The sequence below is a fragment of the Phaseolus vulgaris genome, chromosome 2 (genome assembly GCF_000499845.2).
Source record: "Phaseolus vulgaris cultivar G19833 chromosome 2, P. vulgaris v2.0, whole genome shotgun sequence".
Taxonomy (NCBI): Eukaryota; Viridiplantae; Streptophyta; class Magnoliopsida; order Fabales; family Fabaceae; genus Phaseolus; species Phaseolus vulgaris.
In genome coordinates, this window is record NC_023758.2 from 12594222 (window position 1) to 12611295 (window position 17074).

The window sequence follows — 17074 nt, forward strand, 5'->3', positions numbered from 1 at the left end:
ATCACTAAACACATGAGAGATGTAATTATGGAGGTCGGGCCGATCATTGTGGTACAAATTATAACTGATAATGCAATTATATGTAAGGCAACGGGTATGCTCATAGAATTAGAATTTTCTTAAATCTATTGGACTCCTTGTGTAGTGCACACTTTAAATCTTGCTTTGAAAAATATTTGTTCAACAAAAAATACTGAAAGAAAAAGTGATATTTATCATCAATGTTCTTGGATCTCACAAATTCCTGATAATGCTACCTTTGTTAAAAACTTTATTGTGGGGCACTCTATGAGATTATCAATGTTCAATAACTTCAACTCATTGAAGTTGCTTTCTATTTCCAACAAGATTTGCTTCAACCATAGTCATGCTTAAAAAGTTTAAAAGTTTGAAAAAAGGAGTCAAAGAGATGGTTATTAGTGATGAATAGTCTTCTTAGAAAGAGGATAACGTGGATATTGCACAATTTGTAAAAGAAACTTTGTTGAGTGATAATTTGTGGATGAAGGTTGATTATATAATTGCTTTTACTGCCCCTATTTATGATGTTCTCATAAAAAAATACGAATATAGCTACTCTTAACTTAGTATATGAAATGTGAGATTCAATTATTGAAAATGTGAAAAAGGTCATATACCAACATGAAAGGAAGACAAAAGCTAAGCATTCAACATTTTTTAAGGTAATAAAGTCAATATTAATTGATCGTTGGACTAAGAGTAGCACATCTCTTCATTGTTTGGCTCATTCTTTAGATTCAAGGTAATACATTATATAGTTAAATTATTTTATAATTATATTTTGTTGTGTACATATTATTTATTATATTATATTAATTTATGTTTATATATTTTTAATTTTATAGATATTATAGTCATGAATGGTTAAATGAAGATTCAAAAAGACTTGCCCCACATCAAGATGTCGAAATTACTCATGAAAGAAAAAAATGTTTTAATAGCTACTACTTTGATGCGAATGTAATGAGACATGTAAATATAAAGCTTGCAAGCTTTTCAGATGGTAGAGAAATTTTTTTCTGATGTTGACTCCATAAGGGATATAAGTAAAATGGATGCAAAATCATGGTGGATTGTTCATGGAATTCATGCACCAACACTTGACTCCTAAGCTACTTGGACAACCATGTTCTTCTTCTTGTTGTGAAAGAAATTAGAGTACCTACTCTTTTTTATAATTTAAATAAGTTTATCTTTTGCTAGATTAAAAAATATATTAATAAATTTTAATAATATATATATATATATATATATTCATGTCCCATGTCCTATATTTTTTTAATTTAATCATTCTATATTTTAAATTTAAGTATATTTTTGTATTCATGTTCGCGTCGTATCCGTATTTATGTCGTATTTGTATTCGTATCAATGTTTATGCTTCATAGTTTAAAGCTGTGATGTAGACTTAAGAGTGTTAGTTTTCTAGAGCAAGAGATAAAATTTGATCCAAGAAAACCACTAGAAGGGACCTTCAATAATCCTAACTAGATCTCCAATCACCATCACTATAGGCATATAAATCATGTATGATAAAAATTGCAAATTATCCTAATTTCTATTCTCAATGTTTTTTTATGGTTTAAATCCTATATCATCATGTCAGACTAGCTTTAGGAAAAGATCAATTTCCCTTACATTGAATACATATTTATAAAGAACTAAAAGGGTGATAAGTTGGAATCAAATCAAAATTTACAATTAGGAGAATTGGGGATAGTGAATGCACAAGCACAACCCTAGTTTGCTGACTGATTTAGAATAAAATATTACCCTTTTAGACTATTATACATTGTAATTAATTGCTTTATTATATTTACTAAAATTACATTAAAGTTTGGAAATTTCAATAAACTCTTATCATCTGTATATATAATAATGGGAATTAAAGATTGAACATATATAATAATGGGAATTAAAGATTGAACATAAAGCATGTTTAAAAGAAATCAAATAAACCCCTGTCTTTTAGTTACTAAGGCTACTTGACTAATCCATCTAAGGTCATATGATAACAACACCACTTTTGTAACCATTAAGACCTTAATATTACAAAAATTTAGAGATATTACATTTTTTTTATTAAGAAAACACTAACTATAAGATATTATTTCTCCTTTAGATTTTCATAGTATTATTTTCTTGTTTTTTGAGATTATTGTTGAACTTGGTATTATTATCTCTCTAAGTCTACATTTTTAGTATTCTCATCCTTGTAGGCTTTCTGCCAAGTATTTTCACCTCTTAACGTATCCACTATGGATTACACTATACACTTTAAAACAATATGTTCTCTGTTATGAACTTTGACTAGTATACCTAGTAAAATGGATTTTTAAATACAAGTATTACTATTTACGTAAAAGAACATTTGCGTAGGAATTTAAAATCTAAGAAAAAATATTTGGGTTGTTTGCAAGTTAAATAAAATAAACTTAAAATAGAAAAAATTAAAAACGTATGCATTTTATTGAATAGTTGGCTCGCAAAGAAAAAATTGTAAATTTCATTTACAAGTCTCCGTTAAATTTCACTAAACCATCCCTCAAACAATAAATTTAAACCAATCAAGTTTATATTCAAATTATAACATCAGTCTGCTTCTACATGTAAATTTTAATTTCTTAATCAAATGAACCTAAATCAGATTATTGTAATCTCAATTCCTTAACAACTCTAATCAAGTAAACGACGTCAATAATTCAAGACTTTAAAAATACTTTATTAGAATTCTAACATTAATCCTAATTAGGCGTCTTTGCAATCAAAACAAAAATATAAATAAAGAAAAAAACACTGACTAATTATTCAAATTTGAATTATTTAACCAAATGAACCTAAAACCTTATTATAATCACAATTCCAATAAATTAATCAGCTTTATAAATCGAAGGTTTAAAGATACATAATTAATATTGACGTATTTCTTACATTAATCCCAATTGGACGTTTTTGCAATTAAAATTAAAATATAAAAATAAAAGAACAGTAAATTAATTATTCAAAATTTAATTTTGAGTAAATGATCGCAAATCAAAATCACAATTCTTTGACAAAATAAAGTAATCAGCTTTACAAATAAAGATTTAAAAATGTGTAATTAATATTAACGTATTCCTTTCAAATAAAAGAACACTAACAGAAAAAGCTATGCATTGATTGTAATAGAGTTCATGTACATTGGCCGAAATCAAAAACAGTTTCCACATTAGTATTTTGTTGTGTATGAAAACACATCAGTTGAGAGGGAGATTAACTCCTTTTTGTTTCAAGTATTCCTTGGCCTCAACAATGTCCTGAAAAGAAGCAAAATAAGCAACATTCTTTTACAATATGCCACAATCGGTAGACCATATCTGAATTCTAACTAGGAACAATGGCTTCAATTTTTTTACATCATGAATCCAACATCAATCTAGTATAATCAGGCCATAATGATTAGCTCCACCGGCTTCCTTAAAAAAGTAATTAGGAGGAGAATAAAACTAAGTGCATAATGACCACAATGACAATTGGAATGTGTTGTTAGTAGGATATGAAATGTACTACTAGAAGCTTCTTGTTTAGTAGGATATTAAATGTACTACTAGATGTTGTTAGAAACTGTGGAAGATTTTAGATATCTCTTTGTAATAATTACTGTAGTGTTAGAGTTCTCTGTATATATACTGTTTCAATTAATTCAATAGAATAAAAAATCTTCTTTCATTCAGATTATTCCTTTCAAGTGACTGTAACTTGAATAGAGTTAAGATTTGTGGAGGCAAAATCATTTTCTTATAGTAGATGCACTGCAAATACGGAAGAGGGAGAGTAGAGAAGAGAAGCACTCGTAATTTGGTGATGAGATAGATCCCTGATGTTAGCAAAATTAGGTTTATATTTAGCTGATGAAATTTGCTATCCAGCATATGGAAAGAGTGCCAACTAAATTCACAAACTTATGGGGGAACAATAAAATAACCTTCACTGATGATTGCATATGTTGGAGATGCAAAATATTCTACCTAATAATAGCTTAAGCTTTGGGTGGTTGGTTGGTCCTGTTGATGACCCACACAAAAATCCAGTATTACTTTTTAATAGAATAATTGGAGCTTGACATGGAATACGTTGCAGACCCTATATATCAGTGACAGAGTGTTGTTCACTGATAATGAGGATGACGATCCTTTGCAGTGTGATGTAGATAGCTATATAATTCTAGGATTGCAGCATGGTTTAGATAAGAAATATTAGAAGATTTTTGTGATTACATTGGACTTATAAAAGTATCCTTCTATTCTACCATTCCCATAACCACTCCAGATTCTCCACCAAGAATTTCTTTTCGAATAAAAATGATAAATCTCAGGGATACGATCTTGGTGATAGAAACCTACCAACTCTAGTGGTAAATGACACAGTAAGTCACTATGAAATTAGAAGAACTGAGACACACACCGCATGCTTTAAACTAGAGTGGACTCTTGTTTCAAACATAATAATAATAATAATAATAATAATAATAATAATAATAATAATAATTAAAAACCACAAAGTTATAAAGGTCCAAAAGAATAAAATGCAGGTGGAAAACAGGATTGGCTTGTTTGTGTGGTCTTTTATTTTTAAGACTTCACTCGTATTTTTTCCTTTTATAAGAGAACATATCCTTTTCTTATAAGTTTTTTAAACAAATATCAATAAAATCTAATTTTCAATTCACAGTAAGTATGGAAATTGCACATATTTTCAGTCCAGAAATTTTTATGTACACACAATTATGAAATGAGTAAACTACACATGTACATATCAATCAAGTAACATGCATATTCCATAGGCACTATAAAGCACAAATCAAGGAAATTACATTACATTGCAATATCTAATGAACAAAAGGCATAGAAGAATACCTTCTGCAACAATAGAGCTTCTTGAGGACAGGTTGGAAAATTCATCAGACCAACTCCAACCATTAATAGACCGTAACATCCTAAAGACACAACAAAATATATAGGTAGCTGCACAGAGGACAAAACAAGGAATAGTCAGCATTATGTAATTAGAATTCAACAAAATAGAGCTACAACAAGATCGATGAAGGTGGAAAAGATCATAGCGCTTTGCTTATAAGGCTTAGGTTAGGTTTGAATTTAGCGGCCAGTAACCCCCTCGATAGGGAATCTACATGCACAACTGCATGCCCCACCCTTGAATACAGAAAGCCTCCCCACCCACCCAAAAACTATCTTGTCCCAAAAACCAAATGAAAATAAAAATCAAACATATAATAACATGAAGACCTACCAGCCAAGTATAGCTATCTGGAATCACAGAAGTTTGTAAAAGGCCAATCCATAACACTGTAATGGCTACTACCAATGCCAAAATCTTCACAATATGCTTCATTTATAATCTGAAATTAGATCAAATAAAGAATTCCTGAAGATCAAGACCAGACAATCCAAGCGTAAATTGAAAACAAATATCAAAAGATAACAGACAAAATCATTGAATAGGATGAAGGAATTCAATTCATTCATTACATAAAGCATTCACACATCAAATGTATTCAAAATGCTAAGATAGCCTTAAAAGTTAAAACTTATTAACAACCAGTAAATCAACGCAACCACACTGAAAAACGTAAGTACATACAACATTTCATCATTTCCTTCCTCCAGGCAAGGATCAAAATAAATAATAAAATACTATCACCTTCACGAGGATACCAAATCCTACATGACTACTTAATTGAATTAAAAACTATTTGCCACTTCCATCAGGTGGGATCTCCATGAAAGTCATTTCATAGTTTAATGTAACTCAAAACCCTTGCGCAATTTTCCAGCATCACTTGGAAGTATCAGTACAAACCTACCAACTAAAAATCCATGTCACAAGATCAAGGAAACCAAGAACACAAAATTCACTGCACATGAAATGAATTCAAAATACAGGTTTACATCATATTCGGAATGGCACCAATTCCTAAGCAAAGAAAACATTAATGATGGTTATTAGTTATGACAGTATATCCTAGACACTTAAATTCACTGAATGGTTACCACGAGACATTACATATCAAACTAAGTCAGAAAGGCCCCAAATAACAGTCCAATAATTATTGGATAGTTCACTAACAATCCAATGATAGTCAAAGCTAAAAAAGTTTTAATTTCCATTACATGACAACATTCTTGCTGCAAGTTTTGTAGCCAAAGATATTTTTAAATATTTTCTTATTTAATCTATTATTTTTATATTTTACATAATTATGCATTTTTCATTTATAATATAAATATTTTTTCTTAACCAATATTTTTATTTTGTATTTTACATTTTTTCTTTTTTTAAATATGCATGTGTGTGAACAAAATGCTTATTTATTAAATGTTAAGCTATATAACAGTAAATGATGCTATGTTAACACATATATGGTCTCATAACATAAGACCATGATTCCACGAAGAGAAAATCATAATAGAATTGCTAGAATCAACCTGAAAACAAACAAGACATGTGCATCGTGTCAGGGTGAAGAACTAATTTGCCTATAATATATGAAAAAAATGCTTATGTAGAACCAAAAATCCTTTTCATGACATATCTCTACAAATAATTCCTCTTTTAAGATTAAACGAGATCTTATATATTACAAAATCGTTATAAACAATTAACCCTATAATCTCTAAAACAGTACTCATTTCACAAAAGCTTTTCCGTATGTACATTTAACTCAAGTTTTTCAACAGCACTGCACACACATTCAATCAAATAGAAAGTTTCATTCTCATATCCTACTCAGGAACACAACAAATCAAACTTTTCTTTTTAACAGAATCTTTATTGTCCTTTTTTTTCTTCACATTTTTTCCCTTTCCCTACTATTCAAATCACAATCCAATTTAAAGCTTTATATGATATTCTGATAGAAGAACATATCTTTCTGGCTTGTAGAAGAAATTTTAGCACGACACTGAGAGAATACAATTTCATTCTTTATAGATTACAGGAATCAGAATATAATGTTACACAGTGTCTTATGTGCCTTCCCTTCCCCCATTTATAAATATGTAAGTATAATAATTAAAGGGTAGGAAGTTGTAAAAGTAAAAAAACACCGTCCGTGTCGATTATGGAGGAACAATGTTAATCATGGAGGATTATACAACTCTTTAGTTTTGATGATGCACAAACCTGTAACTTCTATCATTATACATTAGACTATGTATAGCTAGCTTATCATTCTTTATCATCATTTCAAAGCTTTTCAAACGTTTTTTAAATTGAGCAAGAATATATAACTGATTATGTTAATATATAATTGATTATCTTGTGAGAGACAATTCTAAGAATTGACATTGCCTTGCACATTAATCAATTATTTTTTTAGATAATCACTTACATTGTTCCTAATGAAGTTTCCAGATTCGATCAACAACAAAATAATCGATTACTAATTATAGTAATTGATTAACTCTTTTGCACGAAGCTTATATACATGCTTTCTCTAGAAACTACATCAACTTTTGCTAATACATACATATAACTCTACTCTCCAACTCCAAGATTTGCTCCAATAATCAAAAAAGTATTTTTTTTTCTTGAACAAGAACCGAAAGATTGAAGATCATCCTTATTGAAACTTGCTGAAGGTTTTTTCAAAATTTCTGGAATTCAATCACAAACAGGTGATATATGGGCAGATCCAGAATTGAGGATACTAAAATTTGTAGGATGGCAGGGTGGTGAAATGATAGTTTGCATTTATGTTTATGCTTCAATGCCCCAAATATAAAAAAGGCTTCCTAATCCTGCCCGTAGCATCCAATGTTATCATTTATTCACGCATGTAAGGATTCTTCTCTGCCATGTCCTAATTACAGCCTACCAAATTAGCTTAACAAACGAAATTTTCAATCTTCACCACTTACCTTTCTTCAACCTCTACCTTCTCGGTTAAGAAAAATACATTCGCCAAATAGATTGCTTGACAATGAAATATGTCAACTCAAGCTCAAATGCGAAAACAAACTTCTCAGTAGCAAGGCAGTACCTCGTTCAACTATATGTACATTGAAAATAAAAACTTAAACAACCCAATGGAATCGGAATCAACACATACAAGAGAAAATTTAAAAGTCAAATGTAAAGTATCGAATGATTCTGAATAAACCTAAGTTCAATCTCCAATCGATCATATTAATCAATAAACCTAGCGGAAATACAAGCGTTTTTCTTTTTTTAATGATTTGCAACATCAACACTAACGCACACCGAAAGATTAATCGATAAATCAAAATTCGAAAGCAAAAGAGAAAACGGAAGGAAGAAGAAGAACCTCGTGATCGCAGTTGCTTCTTATGCTCCTTCGGGTACAGAGCGCCACAGCAGCGAAATGAAGAACAAAAGAAGAAGCGTTGATGTGTTGGCACGGTTTCACTCCAATTTGAAAATATGATTCTTTTTTGTCACAACTATTCATCAGTTGAATTATCTCTTGTTTTTAGGAAATGGCATTTTTTTAATTTAGAGTCTTTGTTTTATGCCTTGGATTAGAATGTTGATTTGAAGTAAAAATGTAAGAGTAGATAGGGGAAAATGAATGAAAATTTTATAAATATTTGTAATTGATTTGATCAGTATAATTGAAATTATTATTTTTAATTGAAGTAAGATTATAAATATGTTATTGTATTTAAAAATAGTAGAAAAATAATTTTGATTAACTTATTTATAAATTATAGTTATTTTAATTAAAACATTGTTTTTAATATAACTGTCTAGCAAATATATAAATTATGTGAAATTGTTGGAATATATGTATGATTTTCAAAAAAATTATTTGATTCTATTAAAAAAAAATTAACTACATCAAGGTAAAAAAGTGTCTGGGAAAAATTAGAAATGCAGAAAATCTTAATATGTTCAAACGAAATTATGTAAGATTTGTTACCAAGATTTAACATATTTTTTCTTGTACATATGGTTGTTTACCTTTTACTTATTTATGAGTGTCTATCTTTGTTGGTGCTCCAAAATCTCTTATATGATGGGTCGAATTCAGTTGGTTAATACGGTGATTACTGGATTTTTAGATTATAGATTTAATATGTATAAATGACATGTTTCACTTCTTAAACAAGTTGACCAGTGGTGTAGAAATTTTATTTGGACCGGTGATATTATAAAAAAAAAAGACAGCTATCGTTAATTGGGCTACGATTTGTTCTCCTCTTGAGAATAGAGGTTTGAAAATTATTAACCTTCATCATGAAAATATTGCGTATCTTCTTAAGCTTGTTTGAAACTTTACTTATAGCAATAAGCCTTGGTTTTTTCTCTTGAAAGTCAAGGTTCTTAAATCAAAATACAAGTTTAGAATGGTTTATAGATCCTCGTCTCTTTGGCCTAAAATTAAGCAGTTTTATTCTACTATACTTGACAATACTTCTTGGACTATTGGTACATGTACTTTTATTAATTTCTAGAATGATAAATGGTGTTCTACTACTTCTTCAGCAAATATTGCAGGGTTATCTGATGGTGCTAGCATTCTAGATACAATCTCCCATGTTTGAACTAGTAGTGATTGGAATATTCCCCTGTCTTTACAGCAGATGTCTCGTTTTTTTAATCATATCATAGTTAGGGAGGGTTAGGATATTCCTAATTGGATTCTATATGAGTCTGGTCGTTTCACTCTGAAATCGACTAGGACTTTTTTATTGGAACTAAGAATTCCCTGTGATTGGGGTAAATTCATTTGGTTTTCATTTATTCTGCCTTAAAAACCCTAGTACTCTGGAAAGTTTTTCATGGGCGACTTCCTATATATCAACATATTCAGTATAAAGGTTTGCATATTTTTTTTATATGTACACTTTGTGGAAAGCAAAAGGAATCGATTCAACATTTAATTTTTGAATGTTCTAGGCTTTGCATATTTGGAGTTGGGTTCGACAAATTTTTCTTACTCCTCAATTCTCTAATAAAGATAATATTCTTCTTTTATTAAGAGGGATGGTAGTCATTTGGTTAAGTTGTTTAAGTTTGTTGTGATAACTTTTTCTATTTGGATGATATGGTGTATGAGGAATTATGCTAGATTTCGGGTAAAATTGATGTTTCTAGGGCTATCTCGATAATTAAAGATTTAACTTGTCTAGTGGGAAATTCGTCTAAAGCTTCAATGAAGAATGATATGTTGGACTTCAAAGTCCTTAAGTTTTTTGGTATTAATACTCGTACTAGTAAAGTTCTTCTTCCTCTTCCTGTTATATGGGAGTTCCTTTCACCAGGCTGGGTTAAAATGAACATTGATGGAGTTGCTCGAGGATATCCTGGTTTTGCTACTTGTGAGTATTGGGAAGTTTATTGGTGGATTCTTTACGTTTCTTGATGTTCAAACTGCTCTGGTTGCTGAGTTTTATGCAGTTATATATGTTATGGGCGAAGCTAAAAGGATGGGGCTTACTAATATATGGCTTGAATGTGATTTTTCCTTGGTTTGTGCTGCATTTACTGCTAGGATTATTGTTCTGTGGATGTTTCGTAATCGTTAGAATACTTGTCTTAATTATTGTGGAAAAATCAGGTTTAGGTTTACTCATATTTTTCATGAAGGGAATGCGTGTGCTGATAAGTTGGCTAATTTATTATTTATTCATAGATAATCATTTCAATGGTATAAAAGGCTTCCTTCTAGTCTATTTTTAGAATTATTTGTGAATAGGTATAGTCAACCTATGTACCGTTTTTGTTAACATATGGGTTCTAGTCCGCCATATTTTTTTGTATTTTTTTAATAATATTTTTTTTCGTGTGATGGAAGATGATTGTTGTTACTTGAGGTGTCAACATAACCGAGATGTCAAGTTGCATAATGATGCCTAACATGAAAGCCTTATATACAAAAAAATGAAATTTATCAATAAAGTGAGAAAAATTACTTCCCTGAGGACTCGAGATGTGTAAAAGGTATAATGAAGTAATTTATCATTCATCAACATATCATCTACAATCCTCACATTATGATTGTGCATGTATGGTCTCATCATGATTGTCAATGCCATATCACCATCATAGTTTAGGGTCTCAAGGATGGATAAAGAACTCAATTTTTGAGCTTGTATTTCAGATGTGGCAAAGTCATCCAATCTGAGGGGGTGATTACAATCCTCTTCTTGTTAACCTCATAATAGAGGTTACCATCATTTGTAATCCTCATATTTGAATAAAAGTCTCTGATGAGATCTTCAAAATATGGATATTTCAACATGAGAAAATGTTTCAAACCTTGATGTTGCAAATGATGTTGAAACTCAAACCCTAATGATGCAAAGAAGGGGTAATTCATTATTTTTCATGGGACAACTACTCTGCCATAAAACCCTTGGCCATACTCTATCATCTACTCTATTGACTAAAATATCGTTCCTAATTTAGCACGTCCTCAATACTGAGGGGTCATGGAACAAGAACTATTTCATCAGTAGGGGATTTTCCTTTACCCTTTTTGTGACTGTGTTGTCTCTTAGTAGATGAAGAAATTATTCCTAAAAAACTTAGCATATATGATGGAGGAAATATGAACACTGACATAGTATTATATCATAATAATTAAAATAGTAATATACTATGAAATAAATAACGTATAAATAATTGCACATGAAATATTTTTCAAAATATAACGTATTTGAATTATATGAAATGTTCAATAGTTTTCATCAATGAAAGTACATGTGCAAGATGTAAAAATGAAACAACCAACCATTAATAAGTACATAAATATCCATAAATAAATACAAAGTAAGCTACTTTAGTGATTCACAATCATAATATTAAGCAACTTCCTCATTCAAAACTTTAGGGTGTTGGAGATCCCACATCGACTAGATATTAGAGCCTTTCATTGTATATAAGTGGGTGCAAACCTCAACCTCATGAGCCGGTTTTATGGGGTTGAGTTAGGCTTAAAATCCACTTCGTAATATGGTATCAGAGCCATTTTGATCCTATCATAGCGAGTATTTGTTGGGCCTATCGTGCCACCTGCTATCGGGCCGCTATCGGACCACCCATAATATATTGTCCCACGCACGAGTTGGTAGTCTCGGTGTGAGGGGGGTGTGTTGGAGATCCCACATCGACTAGATATTAGAGCCTTTCATTGTATATAAGTGGGTGCAAACCTCAACCTCATGAGTCGGTTTTATGGGGTTGAGTTAGGCTTAAAATCCACTTCGTAATATAGGGACATGCTAAAAAACTGCTCTACAGTAGACGAGTGAGCACATAGGAAGTCATAACGCTGATCCAAAACATCATCATCATGTATGTTCATCTCGACAAACATGACCCATATACAACACATCATGTAAATGTGTGCACTAAATAGGTGATTTTGTCGTTCCTCTGCAAGTACATGTTGTCAATTATATTGCATATTTTCTTTCGCTACCGCTGCTACTCACTCACATGACATGGCCTACTGCTTAGCAATATCAACCAACTTATCTATTTGAGCAATACCTCTCCCAAGGGCATCACTGACTACACCAAGCCTTTTATTCAGCTTGTCAAAGTGTGCATCCACCATGAGGGCTTTTCTTTTTTAGCCCTGGAAGGAAAAAGTACCAGCAAATGGCTAAGATGGCATCGATAGGGGTACCAAAGTTGAACCAGGGTTATATGAATCGACATGTGACATAGGTTACCGAGGAGTTTCCCATTGTGCCACATCAAATTTTTGGCTCCTCTGGGATGTAGTCCATATTATTATCATTCAAATTAACATTAAAATGTTGTGTTTGCATGTGCCATCTAGCCTGACAGATTGTCTTGACCCCTTACCCTGCATCATGATTAGCTCCCCACAGTTTCTCTATCAAGTCGTAATGCCTGAAGGGATTGACACACCATTTTAGCGATTGAGGGCTTTCCCAAAAATTCATGTAAAGCAATTATATTAATTGTTTACATAATCTTGTTTGAATGTGTATACTTTTACAAAGTTCAATACGTTACCTAGATCAAGACATCCCACACTCCGTCCTTTGCCTCAAAACATTCACTGGTTTCTTTCCTTGCGAAACCACTCAATCCACTAAAGAGATCATGGACCTCGTGACATTTGTCCTTCAAACATTTTTTGTTTGTTTGTTTTTTACTTTGTTCTTTATAATTCTTACCAATCCAAATTGCCGTAGGGTGTCAACAATGTTATTATAACCTTGGGTCACCCAACTGTCGTCAACCCAGTTACCCAAGCATGCCTCATCCACCATGGGACTAAGAAGTCGGAGATCCATGTCCGTAGTTCATTTTGTGAACTCATGAATGCCTCTGAATCCATGTTAAACCTAATAAAGAACAAAAATCATGAAATAACATTAACATAAGACATAAATATTCATTGTGGCTGAATGTGAACATCAAATGAACATAACTTCTCACTAATAATATCTTTTATTACATAATTTTAATTGTTTGCATAATCTCTCCACATTTCATTAGTTATATTGTTCCTAATTTGTGACCCGAGCCAATAGTCATCCTCACAAACTTGCAAGTATGATACATCTAAATCTTGTTCCATCATTTCATGGTTAACTTCTTCAAGTAAAAACTCATCGTTGTCGAAATGCGAAAAAAGTTATGAAGAATATAACACATTAAAACTATATTTGTCATAGTATCCAATGATTAATGAGGCTCAATTTTTCTAGCTATAATTAGGAATAAGTTCTTTTGCTTACACGCAAAACATTCAATCCACATGCAACCATGCAAATGATTCTCAATGATGTTACTTGCGTGCACAATTTGATTTTTTTCTTGTAAGTCTGAAATTATATTGAAGTTCACACCAACAACATTGTCATTTGTGGATGATATGTTATCCGTCTCAACATCATCAAAATGAATATACCAATGATTATCGTTATCCATGAACACAAATCCTTGCACACAAACAAGCATATAACTTCAATTACCAGGAAAACAACCATGACTTGAGGTTTAAGGTTGATGGTTTGAATTTGGGGTAGGGTTGATGGTTTGGGTTTGGGATAGGGTTAAATGTGGGTTATAGTTAGCGTAAGAGATACATTTAGGTTTTGGGGTTAGGGTTAGGATTGTGTTTATGGTTATGGTTAAGGTTTGGGTTAGAGTTAGGGTAAAGTTATGGGTTATGGTTAAGGTTTAAGGTTATGTGTTGGGGTTATGATTAGGTTAGTATTAGGGTAAGGGTTATGATTAGGGTTGGGATTAAGTTAATAGGGTTAAGACAAGGATTATGATTAGGGTAATGATTATGGTTAAGGTCTTGTGGGTTATGATTAATGTTCACAATTAGAGGTTAAGGTTAGTGTTGAGGTATATGGGTAGAAGTAAAAATAAATAAAACAACAAATTCATTATTAAAACTAATTATACAACATTATTAAATTACAAATAATTTCAAACATGACCACAATCCAAAATGTAAAGATACTGTTTAGTAAAAATAGTTAATTTCTTATATGATTCAACATAAATTTTCATTTCCACACCTTTGAAACAACAAATCTTTTATCCACACTAAGTTTTCACATCTTAAACACTAAAATCAGTTGTTTACCATATTCCAATAAACCAAAAACAACAAAATTAGGTTTCAAATGACTTCATCACCAAAACATATCACATGTTACAAAATAATTTAAGCAATTTCCATCTCATCAAACATAAACACTTATCCGCACTATAGGAGTATGAAACAAGCTCAAGTTTGAATTTTGGAAGACCTAGAGATTGTTTCCACACCACTAAAGGACACCAACACCACAACAAAAACACCTTAGGACCAAGTAAACACAAACACAACTACATACTCAAAGAAAACAAACTCATTCATGCAAACGAAGCCATATAAACCAACATTCACCAAACTATCACCACTCTGAACTTTCAAAACGTCCTCAAGACAAAACCAACTAAATGAACTTCATAAAAAGTAAATCAAAAGCGAGGGAATGAAAATACAACATCCATAATCGATTGCGTGAAGAGAATAATCAATTTTCCACGTAAAACAAGAACATAATCGATTATGGCCAATGAATAATCGATTACCAGTTAAAAAATTTAGAACCTATCCCCCACGTTCAAAGCCCTCAATAGAGGCAACCACACGGAGAGCGAGGCAAGTGCGTTGAGGAACATGTCGTTAAGCTTCATGGTTGAAATCGTGTTGCAGCTGAAGAGGCACCGTAGAAGCACCACATAGCACGAGAGCGAGAGCGAAAGCAACACACACTCCACCCTTTGCCATGCCACATGATGATGTCGCACGAAGAGTAGTTTGGGTTCGCACACTAGATTCGGAACCGCTTGATTGTTGAAGCGTCATGCAGGAGGATTACCGAGTTCAAAAACTCCACGAAGCCTACAAAACCGTGGCGGGAATCCGAAGAGGACTCATCATCAAGGTTGAGGACTGACACAGCGGGGCACAGTAGGCGCCACCGCTTCGCGAGAATGCCAATGACCATTGCATGTTTGATTGGAAGGACAGAGAGGATTTGGAAAAGGAGAAATATAGTAAATAGAGAAGAGAAAATCTCATGGTGGTAGTGAAAGAAGGAAAATGGAAAGGGTAGAAATTTGTTTGTGAGTTGCTACGAGGGTTACAAATATGCGCAAGTAGAAGAAGAAGAAAAGAAGAATGTGAAGAAAAGTTATTATATCGCTTCTTAATAGTAATGACATGATAAATATATATATATATATATATATATATATATATATATATTATGTTTGTTTTAAATATATCTGACATAATACATCTCACAATATTTACTATTTTGTCACAACTTCATTTATTATGATGGGTGGATTTGACCGGACATAGTAAGTCGTCATTGATTCTTATTTTTGTATTAGTGGAAGTCTTCACACGCAATGGATAATCGATTATGAACTCAAAAAATGAGCATAATCAATTATCTTCAACATATAATCAACTATCCACTAATCGAACCTACTTTATGTTTTGTGAATGCTCACTGGTTCGTTTTCAGTTGCCCCTTACCTTAATGGAACACCATCAAAGGAGGAACCAAGCTTAAAACAGTAAACCACTAATGACCACTGAACTAACCACCTGCAACACGTCTAAACCAACAATCATGTAAACCATCACATATAATCGACTATTGATAGAGCTTAATCAGTTAACACACAAAGCAAACACATAATCGGTTATTCATGTAGCATAATCAATTATCCATACAAAAAATATCACATAATCGATTATCATGCTTACATAATCGATTAACAAAGACAAAAATTAAGTATAATCAATTATGGAAGAAAAGCAAATTGATTATGCTTACCTTTTTTCGTCCTCTCCATTGACCATTATTGCAACAGTTGTTGCGACCACCATAGGGACCAAATCACACACCCCAACACTCTATTTAAACACCAAGCTCACACACAAACAAGTCTCACACCAAGAACTCATATAAGATTTGTTATCAGTAGCAACCAAGTAAGTGTGAGGATGATTATACACAACATGCCTATTTATTTCAATTTTTCAAACTTCATCTATCCCAACTAACCCTTAGTCAAGGAATAGCTGAACTGCATCTTCGTCAAGAATCTTTGCATGAAATCTCGGAGCTCCAATAGTGGAAAAACTTGTTGTCATATACAGATAAAGGAAGGTTAAAATGACATTTTGATCCATGCATACATGGTCTTTCTCTCATTTTTTTTGCATGTGAACGAGATACTGAACAATACCCATTCATGTTTCTCATTTCATTGCACATCACTAGATTCAAACAACTCTCCATCCTGCTTTTCCATCTTTGTCAATAGTTCATTATTAGAAGCAAACACCACCTCAGTCTTATGAGTAGTGCACAAACACTAGTACATAAAAAAAAACTATAAATAAAATAAAAATTAAGAAATTAATTTCTAAGACATTTTTGAAACTATTTTATCACATTTCAAGGAATTACTTTCTAAATCTGACGACCAACCAATTAGAATATAAACTCTACTTAAAAGA

At 31.8% G+C, this 17074-nt stretch overlaps 1 protein-coding gene across 1 annotated transcript; it reads right to left on the reverse strand.

Annotated features, from left to right (window-relative positions):
- Positions 1 to 3157: 3157 nt before the first annotated feature.
- On the reverse strand, positions 3158 to 8505 carry LOC137810717 (dolichol-phosphate mannose synthase subunit 3-like). Its single transcript, XM_068612127.1, has 4 exons — positions 8348 to 8505; positions 5311 to 5419; positions 4917 to 5024; positions 3158 to 3317 (listed from the first exon to the last, which is right to left on the reverse strand). The coding sequence occupies exons 2-4, from the start codon at positions 5410 to 5412 to the stop codon at positions 3258 to 3260; spliced, it is 270 nt and encodes an 89-aa protein (XP_068468228.1). The 5' UTR covers positions 5413 to 5419; positions 8348 to 8505; the 3' UTR covers positions 3158 to 3257.
- Positions 8506 to 17074: the final 8569 nt, after the last annotated feature.

Coding starts and splice junctions, on each gene's coding strand:
- LOC137810717 (XM_068612127.1), bottom strand. CDS start 5,412: ATGAAGCATATTGTGAAGATTTTGGCATTGGTAGTAGCCATTACAGTG. Junction 5,025..5,310: donor CAGATAGCTATACTTGGCTG/GTAGGTCTTCAT, acceptor TCCTCTGTGCAG/CTACCTATATATTTTGTTGT. Junction 3,318..4,916: donor AAGCTCTATTGTTGCAGAAG/GTATTCTTCTAT, acceptor GCTTCTTTTCAG/GACATTGTTGAGGCCAAGGA.